This window comes from Panulirus ornatus, chromosome 62 (assembly GCF_036320965.1).
Source record: "Panulirus ornatus isolate Po-2019 chromosome 62, ASM3632096v1, whole genome shotgun sequence".
In the NCBI taxonomy this organism is placed as follows: domain Eukaryota; kingdom Metazoa; phylum Arthropoda; class Malacostraca; order Decapoda; family Palinuridae; genus Panulirus; species Panulirus ornatus.
The window spans coordinates 12,200,188-12,221,403 of record NC_092285.1 but is presented as its reverse complement, the minus strand read 5'-3'; the positions used below and the strand labels follow the sequence as shown (position 1 = coordinate 12,221,403).

At 41.5% G+C, this 21,216-nt stretch overlaps 1 protein-coding gene across 4 annotated transcripts in view; it reads right to left on the bottom strand.

Moving 5' to 3' along the window:
• Positions 1–21,216, bottom strand: part of LOC139745806 (uncharacterized) — an 85,227-nt gene that overhangs the window by 9,177 nt on the left and 54,834 nt on the right. For all 4 annotated transcript variants that reach the window (XM_071656385.1, XM_071656386.1, XM_071656384.1 and 1 more), the window contains exons 5-9: positions 14,904–15,135; positions 10,607–10,732; positions 5,178–5,342; positions 4,780–4,890; positions 785–911 (exon numbers count right to left, since the gene is read on the bottom strand). In XM_071656385.1, the coding sequence (XP_071512486.1) occupies positions 785–911; positions 4,780–4,890; positions 5,178–5,342; positions 10,607–10,732; positions 14,904–15,135 (761 nt within the window). The remainder of the gene's footprint in view (positions 1–784; positions 912–4,779; positions 4,891–5,177; positions 5,343–10,606; positions 10,733–14,903; positions 15,136–21,216) is intronic.

The following is a 21,216-nucleotide window of genomic DNA, read 5'->3' as shown; positions in this document are numbered from 1 at the left end:
CCAGAACAACCTTCACTGGGAATCAATCACTCTTCTCTTACACTCTTGATATAAGCTTCTCCCCGTTTCTCGCACCTTACCTCCCACAACATATACTCTTAAGACCTTCCACGAAGCATCTCTATCAACCGTATCGTATGCCTTCTCCAGATTCGTAAATTATGCATAAAAAACCATCTGTTTTTCCCGAGTATTTCTCACACACAAATGCCTTGATCCACACATCCTCTACTGCTTCCAAAATCAAAGTGCACCTCCCCAATCTGATGCTCTGTACATGCCTTCACCTCATTACTCAATACCCTCCTAAACAATTTTCCAGGAATACTTGACAAACTTATGCCTCTAGTTTGAACACTCACCTTTATCCCCTGGCACTCTACATGCATTCTGCCAATCCTCAGGCACTTCACCAATGAGTATCCTTACTCAACAACACAGTCATCCCCTTTCTTCATGAATTCGTGTACAATACCATCCAAACCCGCTGTCTTGCCAGATTTCGTCTTCGACAAAGCCTTTCGCTACCTCTTCTCTCTTCGCCAACCCATTCTCCTTGACCTTCTCACACCACACCAACCAAAACACAGGTAGTACTTATGGGGTCAATTAGGAAAGTCACCTTCTTGATTATTTTCTGGAGTTGACCATTCACATCATAAATAATAATCTTTAACCGGAGAAGTAGCACATTTGGTAAATGTTCTAATGAGATTATCACAGGGTTAAGGGTAATGACACATGCACATCATGAATACAAAAAAGGGGAGACACAGATACATACCTTTAGTAATTTCAAGGTCAATTGGGAAAGTCACCTTCTTGATTATTTTCTGGAGTCCACCATCCACATCATAAATAAAACGTTTTAACTGGAGAATTAGCACATTTGGTAAATGTTCTAATAAAACCTGAAAAGATGATTCATGTTACTAATAAGGATTAGTAACAATACAAGACAAAGAACATACTCTTAAATCAAAACTGGATATTACCATAGCGTTTTTCAAAATGAAACTCACTTTCACCTATTTCTCCAGCTTCTAAACACTTTATATTTAACAGACATTAATTTCAAAGCCCACAGCAGGGATCATATTCCATGAAAACCTCACACGATGAGAAATCGTGTAGAGTAAACCAATATAGAAAACTGAAGTTATGGCACAGGTTCAACTTAACACACCTGGATACATGTGAATTTTGACTGAATAGAAATAGATTCCTTGTAGAATTAAAAATAGCATAAACTGAGCCCATATCAAGAGGGGGATTAATGTACTCAAATCTGGATAGAAAACAGAATTAAACACAACACGCATCCAAGTGTAAAGAGTATACGGGGACCGCGTGTGTGTATGGGGTTGGTCATATAGGAGGGTGACGTGGTTTACTGGGGTCGACATGCTGTCAATGGACAGAACCGGGGCATGTGAAACGTCTGGGGTAAACCATGGAAAGTTTTGTGGGGCCTGGATGTGGAAAGGGAGCTGGTTCAATCCACTGACAGCACGTCCATCCCGGTGTATCACATCGTTCCAATTCACTCTATTCCTTGCAGGCCGTTCACCCTCCTGTATGTTCAGGTCCCAATCGCTCAAAATCTTTTTCAATTTTCAATCCATCCTTCCACCTCCAGTTTGGTCTCCTTCCCTCCGCCACTGACACGTATCCTCTTTGTCAATCTTTCCTCACTCATTCTCTCCGTGCCACCAAACCATTTCAATACACCCTCTTCTGCTCTCTCAACCACACTGTTTTTATTATCACACATCTCTCTCACCCTTTCATTACTTATTCAATCAAACCACCTCACACCACACATTGTCCTCAAACATCTCATTTCCAAAACACCCGTCCTCCTCCGCACAACCCTATCTATCGCCCGTGCCTTGCAACCATATAACATTGTTGGAACCACTGTTCCTTCGAACGTACCCATTTTTGCTCTCCGAGATGATGTTCTCGCCTTCCACACATTCTTCAACGCTCCCAGAACCTTCGCCCTCTTCCCCACCCTGTGACTCGCTTCCGCTTCCATCTGCTGCCAAATCCACTCCCAGATATCTAAAACACTTCTCTTCTTCCAGTTTTTCTCCATTTAAACTTACCTCCCAACTGAACCTAATAACCTTGCTCTTATGCACATTTACTCTCTGCTTTCTTCTTTCACACACTTTACCAAACTCAGTAGCCAGCTTCTGCAGTTTCTCACCCGAATCAGCTACCCTCCTGTATGTTCAGGCCCCGATTGCTCAAAATCTTCTAATTTGATCACCGTTTCCTGCATCAGCAAGAAAGCACCAGGAAACAGACATAGAAAGACAAATCCACTCATACACATACATAAATATATATGCACTACATGTACATACACATATATATTCATATATACACATGTACATATTCAGATTTGCTCACCTACATCCATTCCCAATACCACCCTGCCCCACAGGACACAGGAGAAATACAAGAAAGTGAAGGGAAAATGAAAACATACATTCTCTTCTCCCCCATACTGATTGCTGCCCCCTGCATCAACAAGGCAGTGCCAGCAAACAGATGAAGAAAGGCCACATTTGCTCATACTCATTCTCCAGCAGTCATGCATAATGCACCAAAAACCACAGCTCTATATCCACATCCAGGCCTCACACACCTTTTCACGGTTTAACCCAGGAATTTCATGTGCTCTGGTCAAGTCCATTTATGGTACGTCGAACCTGATTAACCACGTCATTTAAAAATCACGTGCTGTCAATGGATTGAACCAGGGCATGTGAAGCGTCTGGGGTAAACCATGGAAAGTTCTGTGGGGCCTGGATGTGGAAAGGGAGCTGTGGTTTCGGTGCATTATTACACGACAGCTAGAGATTGAGTGTGAGCGAATGTGGCCTTTGTTGTCTTTTCCAAGCGCTACCTCGTGCACCTAAGGGGGAGGGGGTTGTTATTTCGTGTGTGGCGGGGTGGCGATGGGAATGAATAAAGGCAGACAGTATGAATTATGTACGTGTGTATATATGTATATGTGCGTGTGTGGAGGTGTATGTATATGCGTGTGTGTGGGGGGTTGGGCCATTCTTTCGTCTGTTTCCTTGCGCTACCTCGCTAACGCGGGAGACGGCGAAAAAGCGAAATAAAAAAAAAATAATATTTCAAATCACTCTATTCCATGCATGCCTCTCACCCTCCTGCATGTTAAGGCCCTAATTGCTCAAAATCTTTTTCACTCCTTCCTTCTTTCTCCAATTAGGTCTCACAGTTCTCCTTGTTCCCTCCACTTCTGACACGTATTTTCTTTGTCAACATTTCCTCACTCGTTCTCCCCGTATGTCCAAACCATTTCAACACATTCTCCTTGTCCCCTCCACTTCTGACACGTACCTTCTTTGGCAACATTTCCTCCCTCATTCTCCCCATATGTCCAAACCATTTAAACACAATCTCTTCTGCTCTCTCAACCACACTCTTCTTATTTCCACACCTCTCTCTTACCCTTTCATTACTTACCCAATCAACCCTCCTCGCATCGCATACTGTCATCAAACGTTTCATTTCCAACACCAGCCTCTTCCAATCATTCTCATATCAACACAACATCTGTGGGACTACTATAACTTCAAACATGTCCATATTCGCCTTCCCAAATACTGACCTGTCTTTTTGCAAAGCCCCACAGCATTTGCCCAACAAAATTAATAATCAATGAATAAAATGAGAAGAAAGGATAGTGATCCATGAAAAGCTAGCTGGCAGCAACATCAGCCATGCAGCAGGTCTAGCTGTGCATGCAATCCTAGAGATACTGAGACTCTGGAAAGTTGCAATTAGATTAAAAAAAATATTCAACAGCACATTGTAGTTTGACATATAACCCTCGGGTAGCTTTAGCAGCTACCGATTGTCTGAGGGCAGTCCTACAAAACAAGCGAGATGCTCAGGAAACCTTTGTGAGGGTGAGAGAAGACTAGTTCCTCCTCACTAAATCAAGAGGGCAAGAAGTTCTACCTACCTATCTCTGATGCCTGCGCCAAAACTACTAGACTCCATCACCACTTTTTGGCCTTTAGTGCCTCACCCTTAACAGGCCAATGGCAGAGGGACACTAGAGTGCAGAGTTTGCAGAGGCTCATCCCTAGTGTTCTTATTGACAACTAAATGCTCCTACCAGCTACTTTTATTGAATGTTTCTAGTTTATGATCCAGCCTAAATGTTGCTACATACTAGTTCTGTCTACTGCTACTATAATTTTGCCCAAAAGTAAAGGCTACTGCATAGTGCTCACCGCAGGAAAATCTAGAGTTACAAACAATGAGCTGTGCGAGTTAACTGTTGTCAAGAGTTACGTATGACAGGGAGAGATTTTGTGTTCGTGGACAGAATGCCAGTAGTTCAACTGTGGGTAAGGCACAAAGAAATGACAGCTAACTGGGTCACAGGAGTGCAACTTAACAACCACTGAAGTGCTGACTCACTAACCCTCCCAATACCCTGGTCACTGGCTGCCTACCAACTACAACTTCATGCTTTTGGAAGAGAAATACACTGTTCTAAAATCATTACAAAATTAGCATATTACATCAAAAACTTTTTAAAAGTAAAGACCTAATTTCTTTAACTTTTCTGAACAAAGAATTCAGGCATTTTACACCAAAAACAAATATAATTAATCAAATGACTTGTGACGTTGAGAACTGCCATTCCACCATCCTAGGTGGAAGTATAACTCGTGTAATCACTACCTTCATCTAATCACCCACACCCAAATATACTCGTACCTGTTTAAATACTGTAACATCTTGATTGGTCTTTGAGTCCGTATAATCTGGGATTTCTTCACGGCTGACAAGCTGTTCCAGGGCATCCCGAACACTTTCTACCTTTGTGGACTACAAAAAAAAAACAATTTTCGATAAATATAAGCTGATGAGGATATGACAAAAAACAAGATTTTACAAGCATGATAATGCACTACCTTCTATATCTTTCCAGGAATTAGTATAGTTTCTGCACTCATTAACACTAATGATTAGTCAGTCACAATAAAAAGTCATATATTCTTAAACAGTATGATTTCCATCATCTCTCAATGTATCAATTTCCATTGTAGCATCTCTTAAAGTACCAATTTCCATTGAAGAACCTTACAATAGTACATAACTGGATTATTCCTTACTTGTATATCAAGTGGCAGAGTGGTAAATGGCTGAAGGTTGGCAGTAGTATGACCACCAGCCTGGTGAAGAACTGATCTCAGTTGGCCCCAAAAAATCCCACTGATTGGAGAAGGAGAAAAACTAGCTGTGCGTGTAACGCAGCAACGTTTCCGAGGACCCATCACCTAGAGATTTAATAAAACAAATACAAGGGCGTGTAACACAGCAACGTTTTTGAGGACCCATTCCCTACAGATCTAATAAAACTAGTATAAGGTATGTGAAAATAATGAAGAACCCTCAATGCACTTTCACCTTAAAGTCTTGACAAACCATCGTTACTAAAAAAAAAATAAGCTTTCCCATATCAAATACGCCACAAAAAATATTCAACAGCACATTGCAGTTTGACACACAACCCTCAGACAGGAAAGAAAATGGTCAGAGTTCAAGGACACTACAAACTTGGGTTCAGAAGCATCGTCAGAGACCACTGGACAAGATGATTAGATTTATAAGTGGTATGGGAAAGTTGCAATTAGATTAACAATAAAAATGATCAAAAACAGTCAGTCCTTTACCTCACTGTTTACCCATACTTTACATGCTCTGTACTACTAGCTTAATGCATCTCTCACCAAAGCAGAAGAAGCAGTCGGACTAATGCGGCTTCTAGAGTAGTCGAGGTTGTGTGGATCTGGCATTTGTTTGGAAGAATGTGTGAAAAATAAGTGAGAAAAAGACATCTATGCAGCATTTCTGGATATAAAGAAAGGGAGAAAAAGAGCCTGTGTGGAATTTGACAAATGTATGGAGTACAATGTATGCTATGTCAAGTGGTAAAGTTTCTAACAAAATAAAAAGTACAGAAGAAAGCCGAGAGTAAATGTGAAAAGAGCAAGGTTATTAGGTTCGGTAGGGTTGAGGACAAGTTAATTGGGAGGTAAGTTTAAATGGAGAAAAACTGGAGGAAGTGAAGTGTTTTAGATATCTAGGAGTGGATTTAGCAGTGGATGGAACCATGAAAGCGGAAGTGAGTCACAGGGCGGGGGAGGGGGCGAAGGTACCGGGAGCGTTGAAGAACGCGTGAAAGGCGAGAATGTTATCTCGAAGATCAAAAATGGGTATATTTGGAGGAATAGTGATCCCAAAAATGTTGTCCGGTTGCAATGCATGGGGTTGTGTGGAGGAGGATGGATGTGTTGGAAACTAAATGTTTGACGACAATATGGGGTGTGAGGTGGTTTGGTCGTGTTAGTAATGAAAGGGTAGAGACATGCGTCGTAATAAAAAGAATGTGGTTGAGAGAGCAGAAGAGGGTGTATTGAAATGGTTTGGCCACATGGAGAGAATGAGTCCGGAAAAATTGACAAAGAGGATACGTGTCAGAGGCGGAGGGAACGAAGAGAAGTGGGAGACCAAATTGGAGGTGGAAAGATGGAATAAAAAAGATTTTGAGCGATCGGGGCCTGAACATACAGGAGGGTGAAAGGCATGCAAGGAATAGAGTGAATTGGAACGATGCGCTACACTGGGATCGACGTGCTCTTAATGGATTGAACCAGGGCATGCGAAGTGTCTGGGGTAAACCTTGGAAAGTTTTGTAGGGCCTGGATGTGGAAAGGGAGATGTGGTTTCGGTGCATTACATCTGACAGCTAGAGACTGAGTGTGAACTGTTGTGGCCTTTGTTGTCTTTTAGTGCTAGGGGGAATGAGGGGGGGGGTGCAATTTCGTGTGTGGCAGGGTGGCGACGGGAATGGATGGGGGCAGCAAGTATGAGTGTGTACATGTGTATATATGTCTGTGTATGTATACGTTAAAATGATACAGCGCTGGTGGCTGATAAACCGCAGAAGTGGAGGTGGAGGAAAGGAAAAGAGGCGGAAGACCAAACTGGGGGTGAGGGGTTGGAGTGAGGGAGATTTTGAGCGGTCGGGTCCAGAACATGCAGGAGGGCGAGGGGCATGCAAGAAATAGGGTGAATTGGAATGATGTGGTATACCAGGGCCGACGTGCTGCCAATGGATTGAACCATGGCACGTGAAGCATCTGCGGTGAACCATGGAAGGGTCTGTGGGGCCTGGATGTGGAAAGGGAGCTGTGGTTTCAGTGCATTACACATGGCAGCTGGGGGCTGTGTGTGAGCAAGTGTGGCCTTCTTGTCTGTTCCTGGCACTGCCTCGCTGGAGAGGAGAGGGGGGATGCTATTTCGTGTGTAGTGATGGGAATGGATGAAGGTAGCAAGTATGGATATGTATTTGTGTTTATATGTACATGTAAATATACGTTGAAATTTATATGTACATGTGTGTGCGTGAGGGCATTTATGAGTATAAATGTGTGTGTGGGTGGGTTGGGCCACTCCTCGTGTTTCCTCGTGCTACCTCGCAAACGCAGGAGACGTTGGTCAAGTATAATAAACAAAAATAAATAGATAAATAATTTCTTTTAAAGTAAATAGTTTTCATCCCTGTGTATGATTTCAACCCTAACTTTGGGAGTGGTATTTACATGTTGCATAATAAGTATATGTAACACTTGACAAAACTTAACCAACACAGCTCAGTCTTCGTAACTAGATTTTCCTGCGGTGAGCCCTATGAGCTAGGCCTGCCTCTTGGCGAAATGGTAGGAGCAGTAGGTTGAAGGTAGGAAGATTTAGGCAGAAGCATTAGGTAGTAAACATTAAGTAGAAGTAGCAGGTAAGAACATTATGCTGGAGCCTCTGCAAGCACTACAGCACTGGAGTTCTTTAGTTATGGTAACTGTTGCCATGGCCACTCCTTTGAGTGGAACAAGCATCAGAGATAGAGATAGATAAGAGTCTCTCCCTTGACCATCTATCAATTAGAGTACAATCCAATAATGCCTGCAGACCATCTCTACTAATCACCCATGTATACCTATGTATTTACCCAATTTCAAACAAAGTATTCCCATATTCCCAATCACCATACATTTTTCAGTAGCACAAAACTCCACAAACTGTTCACCATTTCTATTCACCTTAATGAATACCCCATGTCCTCAGTTATACCCCCAACTGCCACATTTTTTGCATTCAAATAACCCATCAACACTAACCAGTCTTTTGCATCCAAACTACTGACACATTTAATTCACTCTGCTGTTCCTAAAACATTCGCTTTTCATAATTCTTCTTACGGCCAAGTGCAAAAACACTAATAATCACCCATCTCTCGTATTAAAATTTCATTTTCATACACAGCAATCTGAAGTTCACTTCCTTACACTATTATATACATTCCCACTCCAGCTTAAGCAGTAGCAGTACCCCTTCCTCCACTCTCACCCTGACTTCATACCCATGACACTCCAAAACTATTTTTCCCCCTTTAGCCTGATTTCAATCAGAGATAAAGCATCATTCCACTTACAGTGTTCCCCCCCCCACAAAAAAAAAAAACTAAGCCCCTCCCCCAATATACTTTCAAAGGCAATGTCAAACCAACATTCTAATACTGTCATCTCTCCTTTAGCACTGATTACCACCTGTAGACGAATAGTATGGAACTGGCAAGGTTCCTGAAGTATTCCATGTCTCGAGTCCACAGGTCTTAATCTCCCGAATGAGGCAAGGCAGTGAGTGATGAGGTGCTGGAGGAAGCAATTTTGACTTTTATCTGGTTGCAGAAGTTCTCAATTGGGTTAAGATCTGGTGTTCCCAGACCGTTCCAGCAACTGAATGTTTTTTCTCTTTCAACCAATTCATCATCTTTCTAGCCATATGGCAAGGGGCACTATCCTGCAAAATGTGACCCCTCCCATGAACATCATAAAAGGGAAACTAGTACTGCTCTCCATTCATTGTAGTTTTTAGGTACAAAGTACAACCTTCCCCTACTTACTGCCCTGTTCAAACCACCCAGATCATCAAACTATCCGAGTGTTTCACCATCTTCACTGCAGAATGAGAATCATGCCACCTGGCACCATCCAGCCTCCTTACTCTCCTTTCCCTTACCTCAACTGCAAACACTGGAAGAACATCACCATTAACTGGAAAACATCACCTTACCCCACTATTGCTCACTCCAGTCTTTCTCCGTGTTTGCAATTAAGTCATTTGATTTCAATCTCTCGGAAATATGAGTTTGGCTGATGACTTGCAGGAGGGATTGTCACAGTGCCTTTGCAGATGATGTTGAATGAATGAGAGATGTTTCCCAGAAGTTTTGGATAGCCTTTTTTAAGTTCAGTGAATAAAGTGCAGTGTTGCTTCAATACTTCTTGTCTTTGGAGGTTATCTGTAAGTCTACAATTATTCTTCCTTGAGCAACCAAGGATAGGTTTTGGTGGTAGGATGATGATGATGTCATCGAGGACCTGAGCACTGACGAGCATCAGCCTGATTGTGCATTCTGAGCAACTAGTGCAGCCAAAAATCTCATACAAACACACATTTTCGGCTTCCAGGCATGAATTTGGGCTTTCTCCACCTTAGACAGATAAGACCCAGCCATTTAGAAGCACAGGCAGGAGAAATGCAATGCCCATAAATAAAATTCCAAAAACAAAGTGGCAGTCAGGAAAGAGAGAACATCTTTCCCTAAAGAAAGCTTGATATATGATAATTACACAAGCGTCTCACCCACAATAAACCTTGGCCTTCAAATATATATGGGGGTGGACAAGGACTTTTTATGTACACTGTACATCTACTTTCTTCTGATCTTGGTTATATGTGACACACATTCAGACATCCCACCCTGAGCTTTGAGGAAGATAAACAATCCACTCAAGGCTTCTACTTTTCAATCTTTTACAAAATAAGACACAAGAAGGAGAGGCATGGAATTCCAGACTGTAGAATATTACCAATGAAATCACAAGGTGCAAGAAAACTCGATAACTCTGGCCAGTGCTGTATCATCGGCGAACAACAACCGAGTCATATCCAAGATCCTCTCATCTCCAACAGACTGCATACTCGCCCCTCTCATCAAAACTCTTGCATTCACTTCCCTAACCACCCCATTCATAAACAAACTAAACAACCATGGGGACTACATGACTATTTAACACATTGCGTACAGTGATAGAAAACACAATGAGCTGTACGCATGAGAAGTCTAAAAAAAAAAAAAAAAAAAAAAAAAAAAAAAAGCCTTGGATAACTAAGTGCAAATTGTACTAGACCAGCTAGGCATGGTAGTTACATAAGCCTGCAAGCAACAGCCTCCAAACGCCTAATAGCTTGGATTTACCTAAAGCTGTGGGAAAAGTCTTCTGAAAATGACAAACTGTAAATATAAGGTATACAACAAACCAAGTGAGCAGATACATTACGTTAAATGAATAAGAATGATCAAAGTCTTACTCGTTACAAACAGAGCAACCTGAGGCATGGTAATGAAAATCACAGTATGAATTCTTACCATACTTACCTACCAAAAACATCATTCCAAAATTTTTATTCAACTTACTTGCCATTCATCAGAATCATCTGACATTTCCTCATGATCAGAGGTACTGCTGTCTCCATTAATGGAGTTGTTGCTGGAAGGAGGTGGAGGATTAATTTCACCAGCCAATTTCAATGCTTCCACCATCTAAAGGAATAAAAAGTTTTCATTAAGAAAAAAATGGGCTATACAGAGGCAAGGTTTGATAAATCTGCAATACTTTAATATATACTAAGGATGCACGAGTCTGCATGTACCATGGCTGCTTACCTGCAGATCTTCCCCACATTTGTGATCAAAGGGGGGGGAGGAATAGAATCAATTAAGAGCAAAAAATTCCATTTCCATACTTAAATATTTCTCACCTGAGTGAGTGTGTATCAAGAACAGAATTGGCTTTGAGAAAATATCTCCGAGTGGCTTCTTCTTTCGTTCACTCTTGCGGAATGTTACAAAAAAAGGAGGGGTTTCTACAGCCCTCTCTCCACAACCTGGCCCCACAGATCTCTGTGGATTCCCCTGACCTTTTCATGGGTTCTGGGTCAGTCCACTGACATTTTAACCCCTGTATAATACATCGATCTAGTACACTCTATATGGTGCACACATTACATCCTCCAGCATCTTCAAGCCTTGAGCACTCAAAGTCTTTTCCTCCCATCTCCCATTTAATGTCTTCTTGTCCCCTCCACTTCTGACAAATTTGCCTTAGTTCCTAACCATGTAAATACACCCTCTGCAGATTTCTCAACCATACTCTCCCTATTACAACATCTCTCTCTCTTAACCAATCATTTCTTCCTCAAACAAACCACCTTATACCATACACTGCCATGAATCATGAAATTTATAATACATCTACCCTTTTCCAAACTTTCTCGTCTAGAACCCACACTAAGCATACGTTCGACAATGTCGCAACTACCATCGCGTCCATCTTTGCCCTCATTTGCAATGACCTCTTTCCACGCAATTCTTAATGCAGCCAGGACCTTAGGCCCCTCACTATGGCTTTACCTTCCATACTTCCATTTGCTGCCATGTCCACACCCAGGGATCTGAAACACTACATTTCCTACAGATTTTCTCCACTCAACCTTACTCTCAAACTAACATGTCTTTCTCCACTGCTAAAACTATAAAAAATGCATTTATTCATATCTACCCTCAACCTTCTCCTTTCAATCACTTCAAAACTAAGAAACCAGCTTTTGCAGTTTCTCAATCGAATCTGCCGACAACAAGGTATCGTCAGAATCGATTCGCCTTCTAGGCCTCCCCCACAACATGCTGCTTCTCTTTCCAATAACCTCGCCACAACCCATAAACAAATTAAACGGCCACAGTGACATCACACATCACTCTCGCAAACACATCTTCGCTTAGAACTCGACTTAATCTCTTCCTACTCGCACATACCTTACTCTCTTCATTCAAACTTTACTGCTTCTAGCATCCTTCATTCCACACCGTATATTAATTACACCTTCGCCGGAGCATCTCCACCAACCTTATTGTATGCTTTCTCCATTCTTTAAATGCTGCATAAACATTTTGGTTTTTCTATGTATGTCTAGCACATCATCTTCAAAGGAATTACCTTATCCACACAACATCTACTGCTCCTGAAACCACTCTGCTACTCCCGTCTGAAGCTCTGTGCATGCCACCATCCTTTCAAATACTACTCTTTCATACAACTTACCAACTGAACTCAACAAACTTATACCTCTAACATTTACTTTTGTCTCTTTTCCCTTTATACATTGGCACTATACATGCATTCTGCCAATCCTCAGACACCTCAGTATGAGCCATAAGTACACTAAAAATCAAGCCTCTGTGCAGCACTTCCTCTTATGCAATGTTTTCATCACCTCCCTTTTCGTCAAACCGTTTGCCATGATTCCCTCACTTCCAAGACATCCCACATGTGCCATCCCATCTTCGAACACTATCGATATTCTCTGAAATACTCACTCGAACGCCTCTTCATCTCATTTCTGCTGGTTACCATTTTTCCATTTGCCCTCATTTCCAATTTTTCTCACATCTACTCCTAAAACATTTTTAAACTTTCCCTGAAATTTGGTAAGTCACCCAAAATTTAAGTCCCTCTTTTTCAGCCCCAGCATCCTCCTCTTCACCTTGCCACTTTTTCTTGCAATTCTCCCAATCGCCTGTACTCCTTCCAAGTAAATAATGCCCATACACCTCTCTTTTGTTTCAATAAAATCTGAACTTCCTCATTCCACCACCTATCCACCTCCTATCCTTTGCATGCAACACACTTCTCTTGCACATCACCCATTCCCTTAACTTAATTTTCTTTTATCTATCTCTTCTACAATCCTCTATTCCAAACTAACTCACTTTCACCACACTCTTCCCAAACAAATCATTTCTTCTTTTCACAATCTCTTTCACCTTTACCAATGGTCAAACGTCCCACCAGCTGCCCCTCTAAAACACATTCACATCCAAGAGTGTGAGTTTGAATGGAGAGAACCTGGTAGGAGTGAGATTTCATATACCTGGGGTGGACATGGCAGCTAATCAAACCATGGAAGATGAGGTGGGTGAGTGGACGAATGTTCTAGTAACCTTGAGGAATGTGTGGAAATAGAAGTCTTTGTTGGTGAGGGTGTGTTTTCTGATGTAAGGCATGGCCCTAGATGAAGAAGTATTGAAGAGGGTGAATTTTTTTCATACTTGTATGCCATTCTCAATGTTAGTGAGACAGCACCAGGGACAGACATACTGAAACTACAGCCCCCTGTCCACAAACAAGCCCTGCAGACCTTTCCATGGTTTACCCTGGCTGCTTCACATGGCCTGGTACAGTAAAATGACAGCACATTACCCCCTATGTATGACACATCATCCCATTTCACTCGATTCCGTGCACACCTTTCACCCTCCTGCACGTACATGCCCCAAGATCTCAAATAATTTTCACTCCATCCTTTCGTCTCTAAATTGGTCTCACACTTTTAACCTCTTCTCACTCATTATTTCCTTGTGTCTGAAACATTTCAGCACACCCTCTTTAGCTCTCTCTACCACATTATTCTTATTACCACACCTCTCTCTCACCCTTTATTACTTATTCAATCAAACTGCCACTCACAACATGTCCTTAAAACATTTCATTTCTAACACATCTGAGGACAATATGTAGCATGAGAAGAACTAACTGAATAAGAAATGACTGGATGAGAGAGAAACGTGGCAGCAAAAGTAGTATAATTGAGTGAGCTGAAGAGGGTGTGCTTATATGGTATGGAAACAGAGAAAGTGAATTAGGAGAGCAGACAACAAAGGAATGTATGTCGCAAGAAGACGGAACAAAGAAAAGAGTAAAACCAAGAGTGTGTGCTCTCGATGGACTGAACCACGGTATATGTAGTAGCTAGGGAAACCACAGAAAGATCTGTGGGACCTGGTTGTGAACTGGGTTGTGTGGTTTCAGTGCATTATACATGATACCTAGAATATTTATTCAAAGTTGGTTTCGGTGCATTATACTCGATAGCTAGAAAATCAATTTGAGTGAATAGGGCCTTTCTTCCTTTGTTCCTTACACTATCTCATTAAAAAGTAAACCATGACCCATTAGGAAAAATATTAATCATACATGATGGCTAAAGAGGTGGTGTGAGCGAATGATGCCATTTCTAAAGTCCATTTTTTGCAGATACTTTGCTAATGCCGGGACGGCAAAAATGTATGAAATGTATTTCTTTAAAACCTGACTGCCTTTCCCGCATCAGTGAGGAAGGGCCAGGAAAGGATGAAAAAAAGGCCGCATCCATTTTCTAGTGGCCACATGTAATGCACTTCAACTACCTATCCACGACATAGCACCACAGACACTTCACACGATGGAGTTCAGTCCCGACAGCACGTGGACCCATGTACCAAATCGTTCCAATTCACTATGATGTACATGCATTTCACCTTCCAGCATGTTCCAAAACCATTCACTCAAAATCTTTTTCATTCCATCCTTCCATCTCCAATTTGATCTCTCCTTTCTCCTGTTTCCTCTACTTCTGACAAATAAATCCTCTTTATCAACCTTTCCAAGCTCATTCTCTCCATATGTCCAAACCATTTCAACACATCCTCTCATGCTCCCTTAACCATACTCTTTTTCTTTCTTTTATCCTTTCATTACTTAAAAAACTTTTCACATGGGACATGGGTAAAGGATCATAGTATTAGAAATGATCTAAAGGCTGTATGTGCCTGATACACCTCATTAAACTAGGAATGGAATAATATTAGATTAACACATGATTGTTCTCTAGCTTACCTCCTCATGTAGGCCATTTAGAACAAATGACAACATCTCCTCAGCATCCTGTTGACGGCCATCAGTGAACATATCCCCATTCAATGTTGCTAACATCTTGTAGACATAGGATGGTTCAAATGGTGTACCTGTGACAATTTCAGGTTCTTTGCGTATAGCACCATTGGTTTTGTCCTTCTTGCATGGCTTTAGGATGGGAGCCATATCAGAGAATTCATGGATATATTCCACACTGGAAGATTTGAACATGTTAAAATTTACTTTTTAGCACTATACCAACTTTTATGAATCTTTACAATTTACTGCTGATAGAAGCAGTGAAGCATTATCCCTGGGGATAGGGGATTAAGAATACTTCCCACGTATTCCCTGCATGTCGTAGAAGGCGACTAAAAGGGGAGGGAGCGGGGGGCTGGAAATCCTCCCCTCTCGTTTTTTTTTTTTTTTTCCAAAAGAAGGAACAGAGAATTGGGCCAGGTGAGGGTATTCCCTCAAAGGCCCAGTCCTCTGTTCTTAACGCTACCTCGCTAATGCGGGAAATGGCAAATAGTTTGAAAGAAAAGAAGCAGTGAAAAGTTTTTATCGAGGATGTAAGGCATGTGTACGTGTAGGAAGAGAGGAAAGTGATTGGTTCTCAGTGAATGTAGGTTTGCGGCAGGGGTGTGTGATGTCTCCATGGTTGTTTAATTTGTTTATGGATGGGGTTGTTAGGGAGGTAAATGCAAGAGTTTTGGAAAGAGGGGCAAGTATGAAGTTTGTTGGGGATGAGAGAGCTTGGGAAGTGAGTCAGTTGTTGTTCGCTGATGATACAGCGCTGGTGGCTGATTCATGTGAGAAACTGCAGAAGCTGGTGACTGAGTTTGGAAAAGTGTGTGGAAGAAGAAAGTTAAGAGTAAATGTGAATAAGAGCAAGGTTATTAGGTACAGTAGGGTTGAGGGTCAAGTCAATTGGGAGGTGAGTTTGAATGGAGAAAAACTGGAGGAAGTGAAGTGTTTTAGATATCTGGGAGTGGATCTGGCAGCGGATGGAACCATGGAAGCGGAAGTGGATCATAGGGTGGGGGAGGGGGCGAAAATCCTGGGGGCCTTGAAGAATGTGTGGAAGTCGAGAACATTATCTCGGAAAGCAAAAATGGGTATGTTTGAAGGAATGGTGGTTCCAACAATGTTGTATGGTTGCGAGGCATGGGCTATGGATAGAGTTGTGCGCAGGAGGATGGATGTGCTGGAAATGAGATGTTTGAGGACAGTGTGTGGTGTGAGGTGGTTTGATCGAGTGAGTAACGTAAGGGTAAGAGAGGTGTGTGGAAATAAAAAGAGCATGGTTGAGAGAGCAGAAGAGGGTGTTTTGAAGTGGTTTGGGCACATGGAGAGGATGAGTGAGGAAAGATTGACCAAGAGGATATATGTGTCGGAGGTGGAGGGAACAAGGAGAAGAGGGAGACCAAATTGGAGGTGGAAAGATGGAGTGAAAAAGATTTTGTGTGATCGGGGCCTGAACATGCAGGAGGGTGAAAGGAGGGCAAGGAATAGAGTGAATTGGAGCGATGTGGTATACCGGGGTTGACGTGCTGTCAGTGGATTGAAGCAGGGCATGTGAAGCGTCTGGGGTAAACCATGGAAAGCTGTGTAGGTATGTATATTTGCGTGTGTGGACGTATGTATATATATGTGTATGGGGGGGTGGGGTTGGGCCATTTCTTTCGTCTGTTTCCTTGCACTACCTCGCAAACGCGGGAGACAGCGACAAAGTATAATTAAAAAAAAAAAAATAAATCCCATATATATTTTTTCCTTTTTCGCACTTGTTTGCCATTTCCCGTGTGGTGAGGTCAGAAGAGTTGATGAAGAAATGGCCTCATTCGCTCACACCCACTCCCTAACTCTCATGTATAATACACTGAAACCTGAGCATCCAATATATTCAAAGTAATATGACAGTTTCCATGCATCTATTATCTTAAATTTTCAAATTTAAAAACTGATCCTGAAACCTTCAAAATTAACATTTTTAAGGCACTGAACACAATGGAGAAACATCTACATTCTTCAATTTCAGAAGAAAATGGTGGTCAGAACCAGGTCATCCCTTTCCTTTTACTCTATTCCCAGCTAAATGTTTCTTAACTGCTTTTCTAGTTGTAATGGCATCAAGAAATATTTCAAACAAGTTCCTACAACAAATCATCGTCAAAACTAAGTTCCCTGTCGTTCAAAATCAAATCTATAAGACTTTGATCCTACATGAAGGGAAAACACAATGTGTCTCATCCCTAAACACTTTTGCTGGTCTGATCATCATGCAACACATTACACAGCAAGGAACACAGGGATAGAAGCAAAGGGCAATCAAAACACACAAAAACTGGGGGACCGAGACAAGAATACAGAGCATACCCACCAGTTCTGCAAGGAAGTGAAGGAGTGTAAGGAAAAGGTAAGTTCAGACTCAAAAGTAATGTATTCAAATGATGAATTAATAGTTAATGGTAAAGAGCTTGAATTCAAGGATCGTACATGGGGAAAAACACCTAATATTGTTGGAGTCAGGGAAACAAAACTTATTAAAGAGATAAGAACTAACTTGTTTTGTCTAATGGGCAAATGGTTGTAAGAAGGGAAAGACATCGTAAAGCTGTGGTTGTAAGGAGGGAAAAAATAATGTAAAGATGGATAAAAAATGAAAAACTTCCTTAAATTTCAAGAAATAGTGGAAGATGGCCCGTTCAGACAATACATAATTAAACAACCAATTGTTGGGATGAAGTGCATATCTGTGTCCAATGTTATTTTTTTTCACACATTCGCCATTTCCCCCATTACCGAGGTAGCATTAAGTACAGATGACTGAGCCTTGAAGGAAATATCCTCACTTAGCCCCTTCTCTATTCCTTCTTTTAGAAAATTAAAAATGGGTTGGGGGATTTACACCTTGCCACCCCCTTACCTTATAGTCACCTTCTACAACACGCAGGGAATACGTGGGAAGTATTCTTTCGTCCCCTAACCTCCAAAAAATTTCAACGATTCAGAACAAACCAGGATGAGACATGATGCTGTTAAAACAATCATTTCTCAGAGATGGAAACATTGATAATACAAAATTTCAATTAAGACATACAGACTAAAGGAATCAAAATTCTCAAAGTGATGGACTGATACACCATTATCATCAGATTTCATCTTCATACATACAAGAATGCATGGAGAATACTATATGAGAGACACCATAAAGAAAGAGCCTCTCCCCTTTTCTCTCTCTCTCTTTTTTTTTTTTTTTTTTACCTAGGATTTACTTTCTTATACAAATAACCAAATGCACTCATACACTGACAACTCACAATTGCATTCCTCCAGATCCTTCAATTCTGCTCCCTCTTCTCTCACTCAATCTGCATCTCATCTCAACTTAAAATCAGACCTGAACAGGATATGTCAGTGGAGAAAACAAAATCTGGTTAAGTTCAGTGCCTCAAGACACAGCTCCTACCTATCTCTCCATCAAAATTCTTCACAACTTTCCTCTCACCTTTGACTGTTCTATAATTCCACCTCTTGACTCGGTGAACATACGTGGTATTACTGTAACATCCACTGTATCCTGGAAGCCCAACATTACGAAAAGAGCTGAGCTTGCTTCTAATAAACTCGGAGTCCTGTTTTGATGTTGGAATTTCTTTTCTTCCAAACAGCTGCTCTGTTTACTGTTACGAACATTGTGTGTGCCATGTTCATATATATGTATGGTGTGCCTTTGTGTACGGTGTTGTTGCTGTCAGCTCGGACCTCATTTCCCTGACCGAGTTATTTGTCTTAGAAATACTGTTTTGAAGCCAGATGGCGACCAGTTCTCCAGCACCCGAACCCTTATCAGAGGCGTCGGGTCAAATCGTGGGGCCAGCTATGGGGTATGTCATCCCGTACACTAGGGAACGAAGGAGGTTGAACTCTAGGCCATGTGGGATGGACTTTAGGATCATCCAACCCATCACAATTGGATCTTAGGCCCACAGCCAATTGAGGGTAACATTATAGAAACAGGGCGGACACTCGTTCTTACTTGTGATAAATACCCGACACCTGGTGAGCCTCGATTTCTCTCTCTCTAGCCCGGCGAGGTAAGTGGTGTCCCCTGTCACTAAGCCCATTACCCGAGTGAAGTGTGCGATACAGACTCTACGTTGTTTTACCTCTGTCATAATTTCAAAAGTGTAATGTTATTGAAGAAATTGTTATAAAGGAAAGAGATCTCCTGGTTTGAAATCTTATCTGGAATGTTAAACTCATGTTCAGTGTTAACGTAAATGATTCATGCCTGATTTGTGTGTTCACTCTGTACACTTTAATTCTTTCATTATAACTAATCCTAAGGCTGGTGTTTGATTTAATCCCTTAATCCCATAACTTTAAGACGTGTCGTGCAACATAACAAATCTAACGTCCCTGCAAAGACAAGGATCAGTATAGTATTTGTAACATATATATGTAATTGGCGACCTTGCTAGAATAAGTATTGAATTCGTAACATTATGCAAAGGAATGATCCATCCTTGTATGGAGTATTATTACTCTCATATCTGGGGTGGTACTACCCCTGCATCCATAAATGACAGAGTTGAGTCAAAAGCAATTCAATTTATAAACTCTCAGGTTTAAATTCAAAACTTGATCCACTAGCCCTATACCACAATGTGGGCTCACTTTTGCTCGTGAAAGCTGGCTGCTGTAGGTAGTACTTCGATAGGCAGCCAACAACCAAGGAGATATATTACAATAACTACCTGCCTGGGTATCAGGAGGGTTGGTGATGGCTGCATAGTGAGCCAGCAATTTAGTGGTTGTCAAATTGCACTCCTCTGACCTAGATACCTATCTTTTCTTTCTGCCTCACCCACACATGGACTACTAGTATTCAGTCTACAGTTATACAATATCTCCCAGTCACACATAACACTTAACAACACTTAACTCAAACAGCTCATTCTTCATAACTCTTGATTTTCCAGCAGTGAGTACTCTGTACTAGCACTGCCATTTGGCGAGAGTAAGCGAGCTTGGGAAGGAGACTTATGTGAGGAAGTACCAGGAGATACTGAGTACAAAATGGAAAGAAGTGAGAACAAAGGACATAAGGGGAGTGAGGGAGGAATGGGATGTATTTAGAAAATAAGTGATGGCTTGTGCAAAAGATGCTTGTGGCATGAGAAGAGTGGGAGGTGGGCTGATTAGAAAGGGTAGTGAGTGGTGGGATGAAGAAGTAAGATTATTAGTGAAAGAGAAGAGGGAGGCATTTGGATGATTTTTGCCAGCAAATAATGCAAATGAGTGGGAGATGTATAAAAGAAATAGGCAGGAGGTCAAGAGAAAGGTGCATGAGGTGAAAAAAAGGGCAAATGAGAGTTGGGGTGAGAGAGTATCATTAAATTTTAGGGAGAATAAAAAGATGTTCTGGAAGGAGGTAAATAAAGTGCGTAAGACAAGGGAACAAATGGGAACTTCAGTGAAGGGGGCTAATGGGGAGGTGATAAGTAGTGGTGATGTGACATGGAGATGGAGTGAGTATTTTGAAGTTTGTTGAATGTGTTTGATGATAAGGGTGGCATATATAGGGTGTTTTGGTCGAGGTGGTGTGCAAAGTGAGAGGGTTACGGAAAATGATTTGGTAAACAGAGAAGAGGTAGAAAAAGATTTGCAGAAGATGAAAGCCGGCAAGGCAGCGGGTTTGGATGGTACTGCAGTGGAATTTATTAAAAAGGGGGATGACTGTATTGTTGACTGGTTGGTAAGGTTATTTAATATATGTATAATTCATGGTGAGGTGCCTAAGGATTGGCGGAATGCTTGCGTAGTGCCACTGTACAAAGGCAAAGGGGACAAAGGTTAGTGCTCAAATTACAGAGGTATAAGTTTCTTGAGTATTCCTGGGAAATTATATGGGAGGGTATTGATTGAAAGGGTGAAGGCATGTACAGAGCATCAGATTGGGGAAGAGCAGTGTGGTTTCAGAAATGGTAGAGGATGTGTGGATCAGGTGTTTGCTTTGAAGAATGTATGTGAGAAATATTTAGAAAAGCAAATGGATTTGTATGTAGCATTTATGGATCTGCAGAAGGCATATGATGTGAGTTGATAGAGATGCTCTGTGGAAGGTATTCAGAATATATGGCGTGGGAGGCAAGTTGTTAGAAGCAGGGAAAAGTTTTTATAGAGGATGTAAGGCATGTGTACGTGAAGGAAGAGAGGAAAGTAATTGGTTCTCAATGAATATAGGTTTGCGGAGGGGGTGTGTGATGTCTCCATGGATGTCTAATTT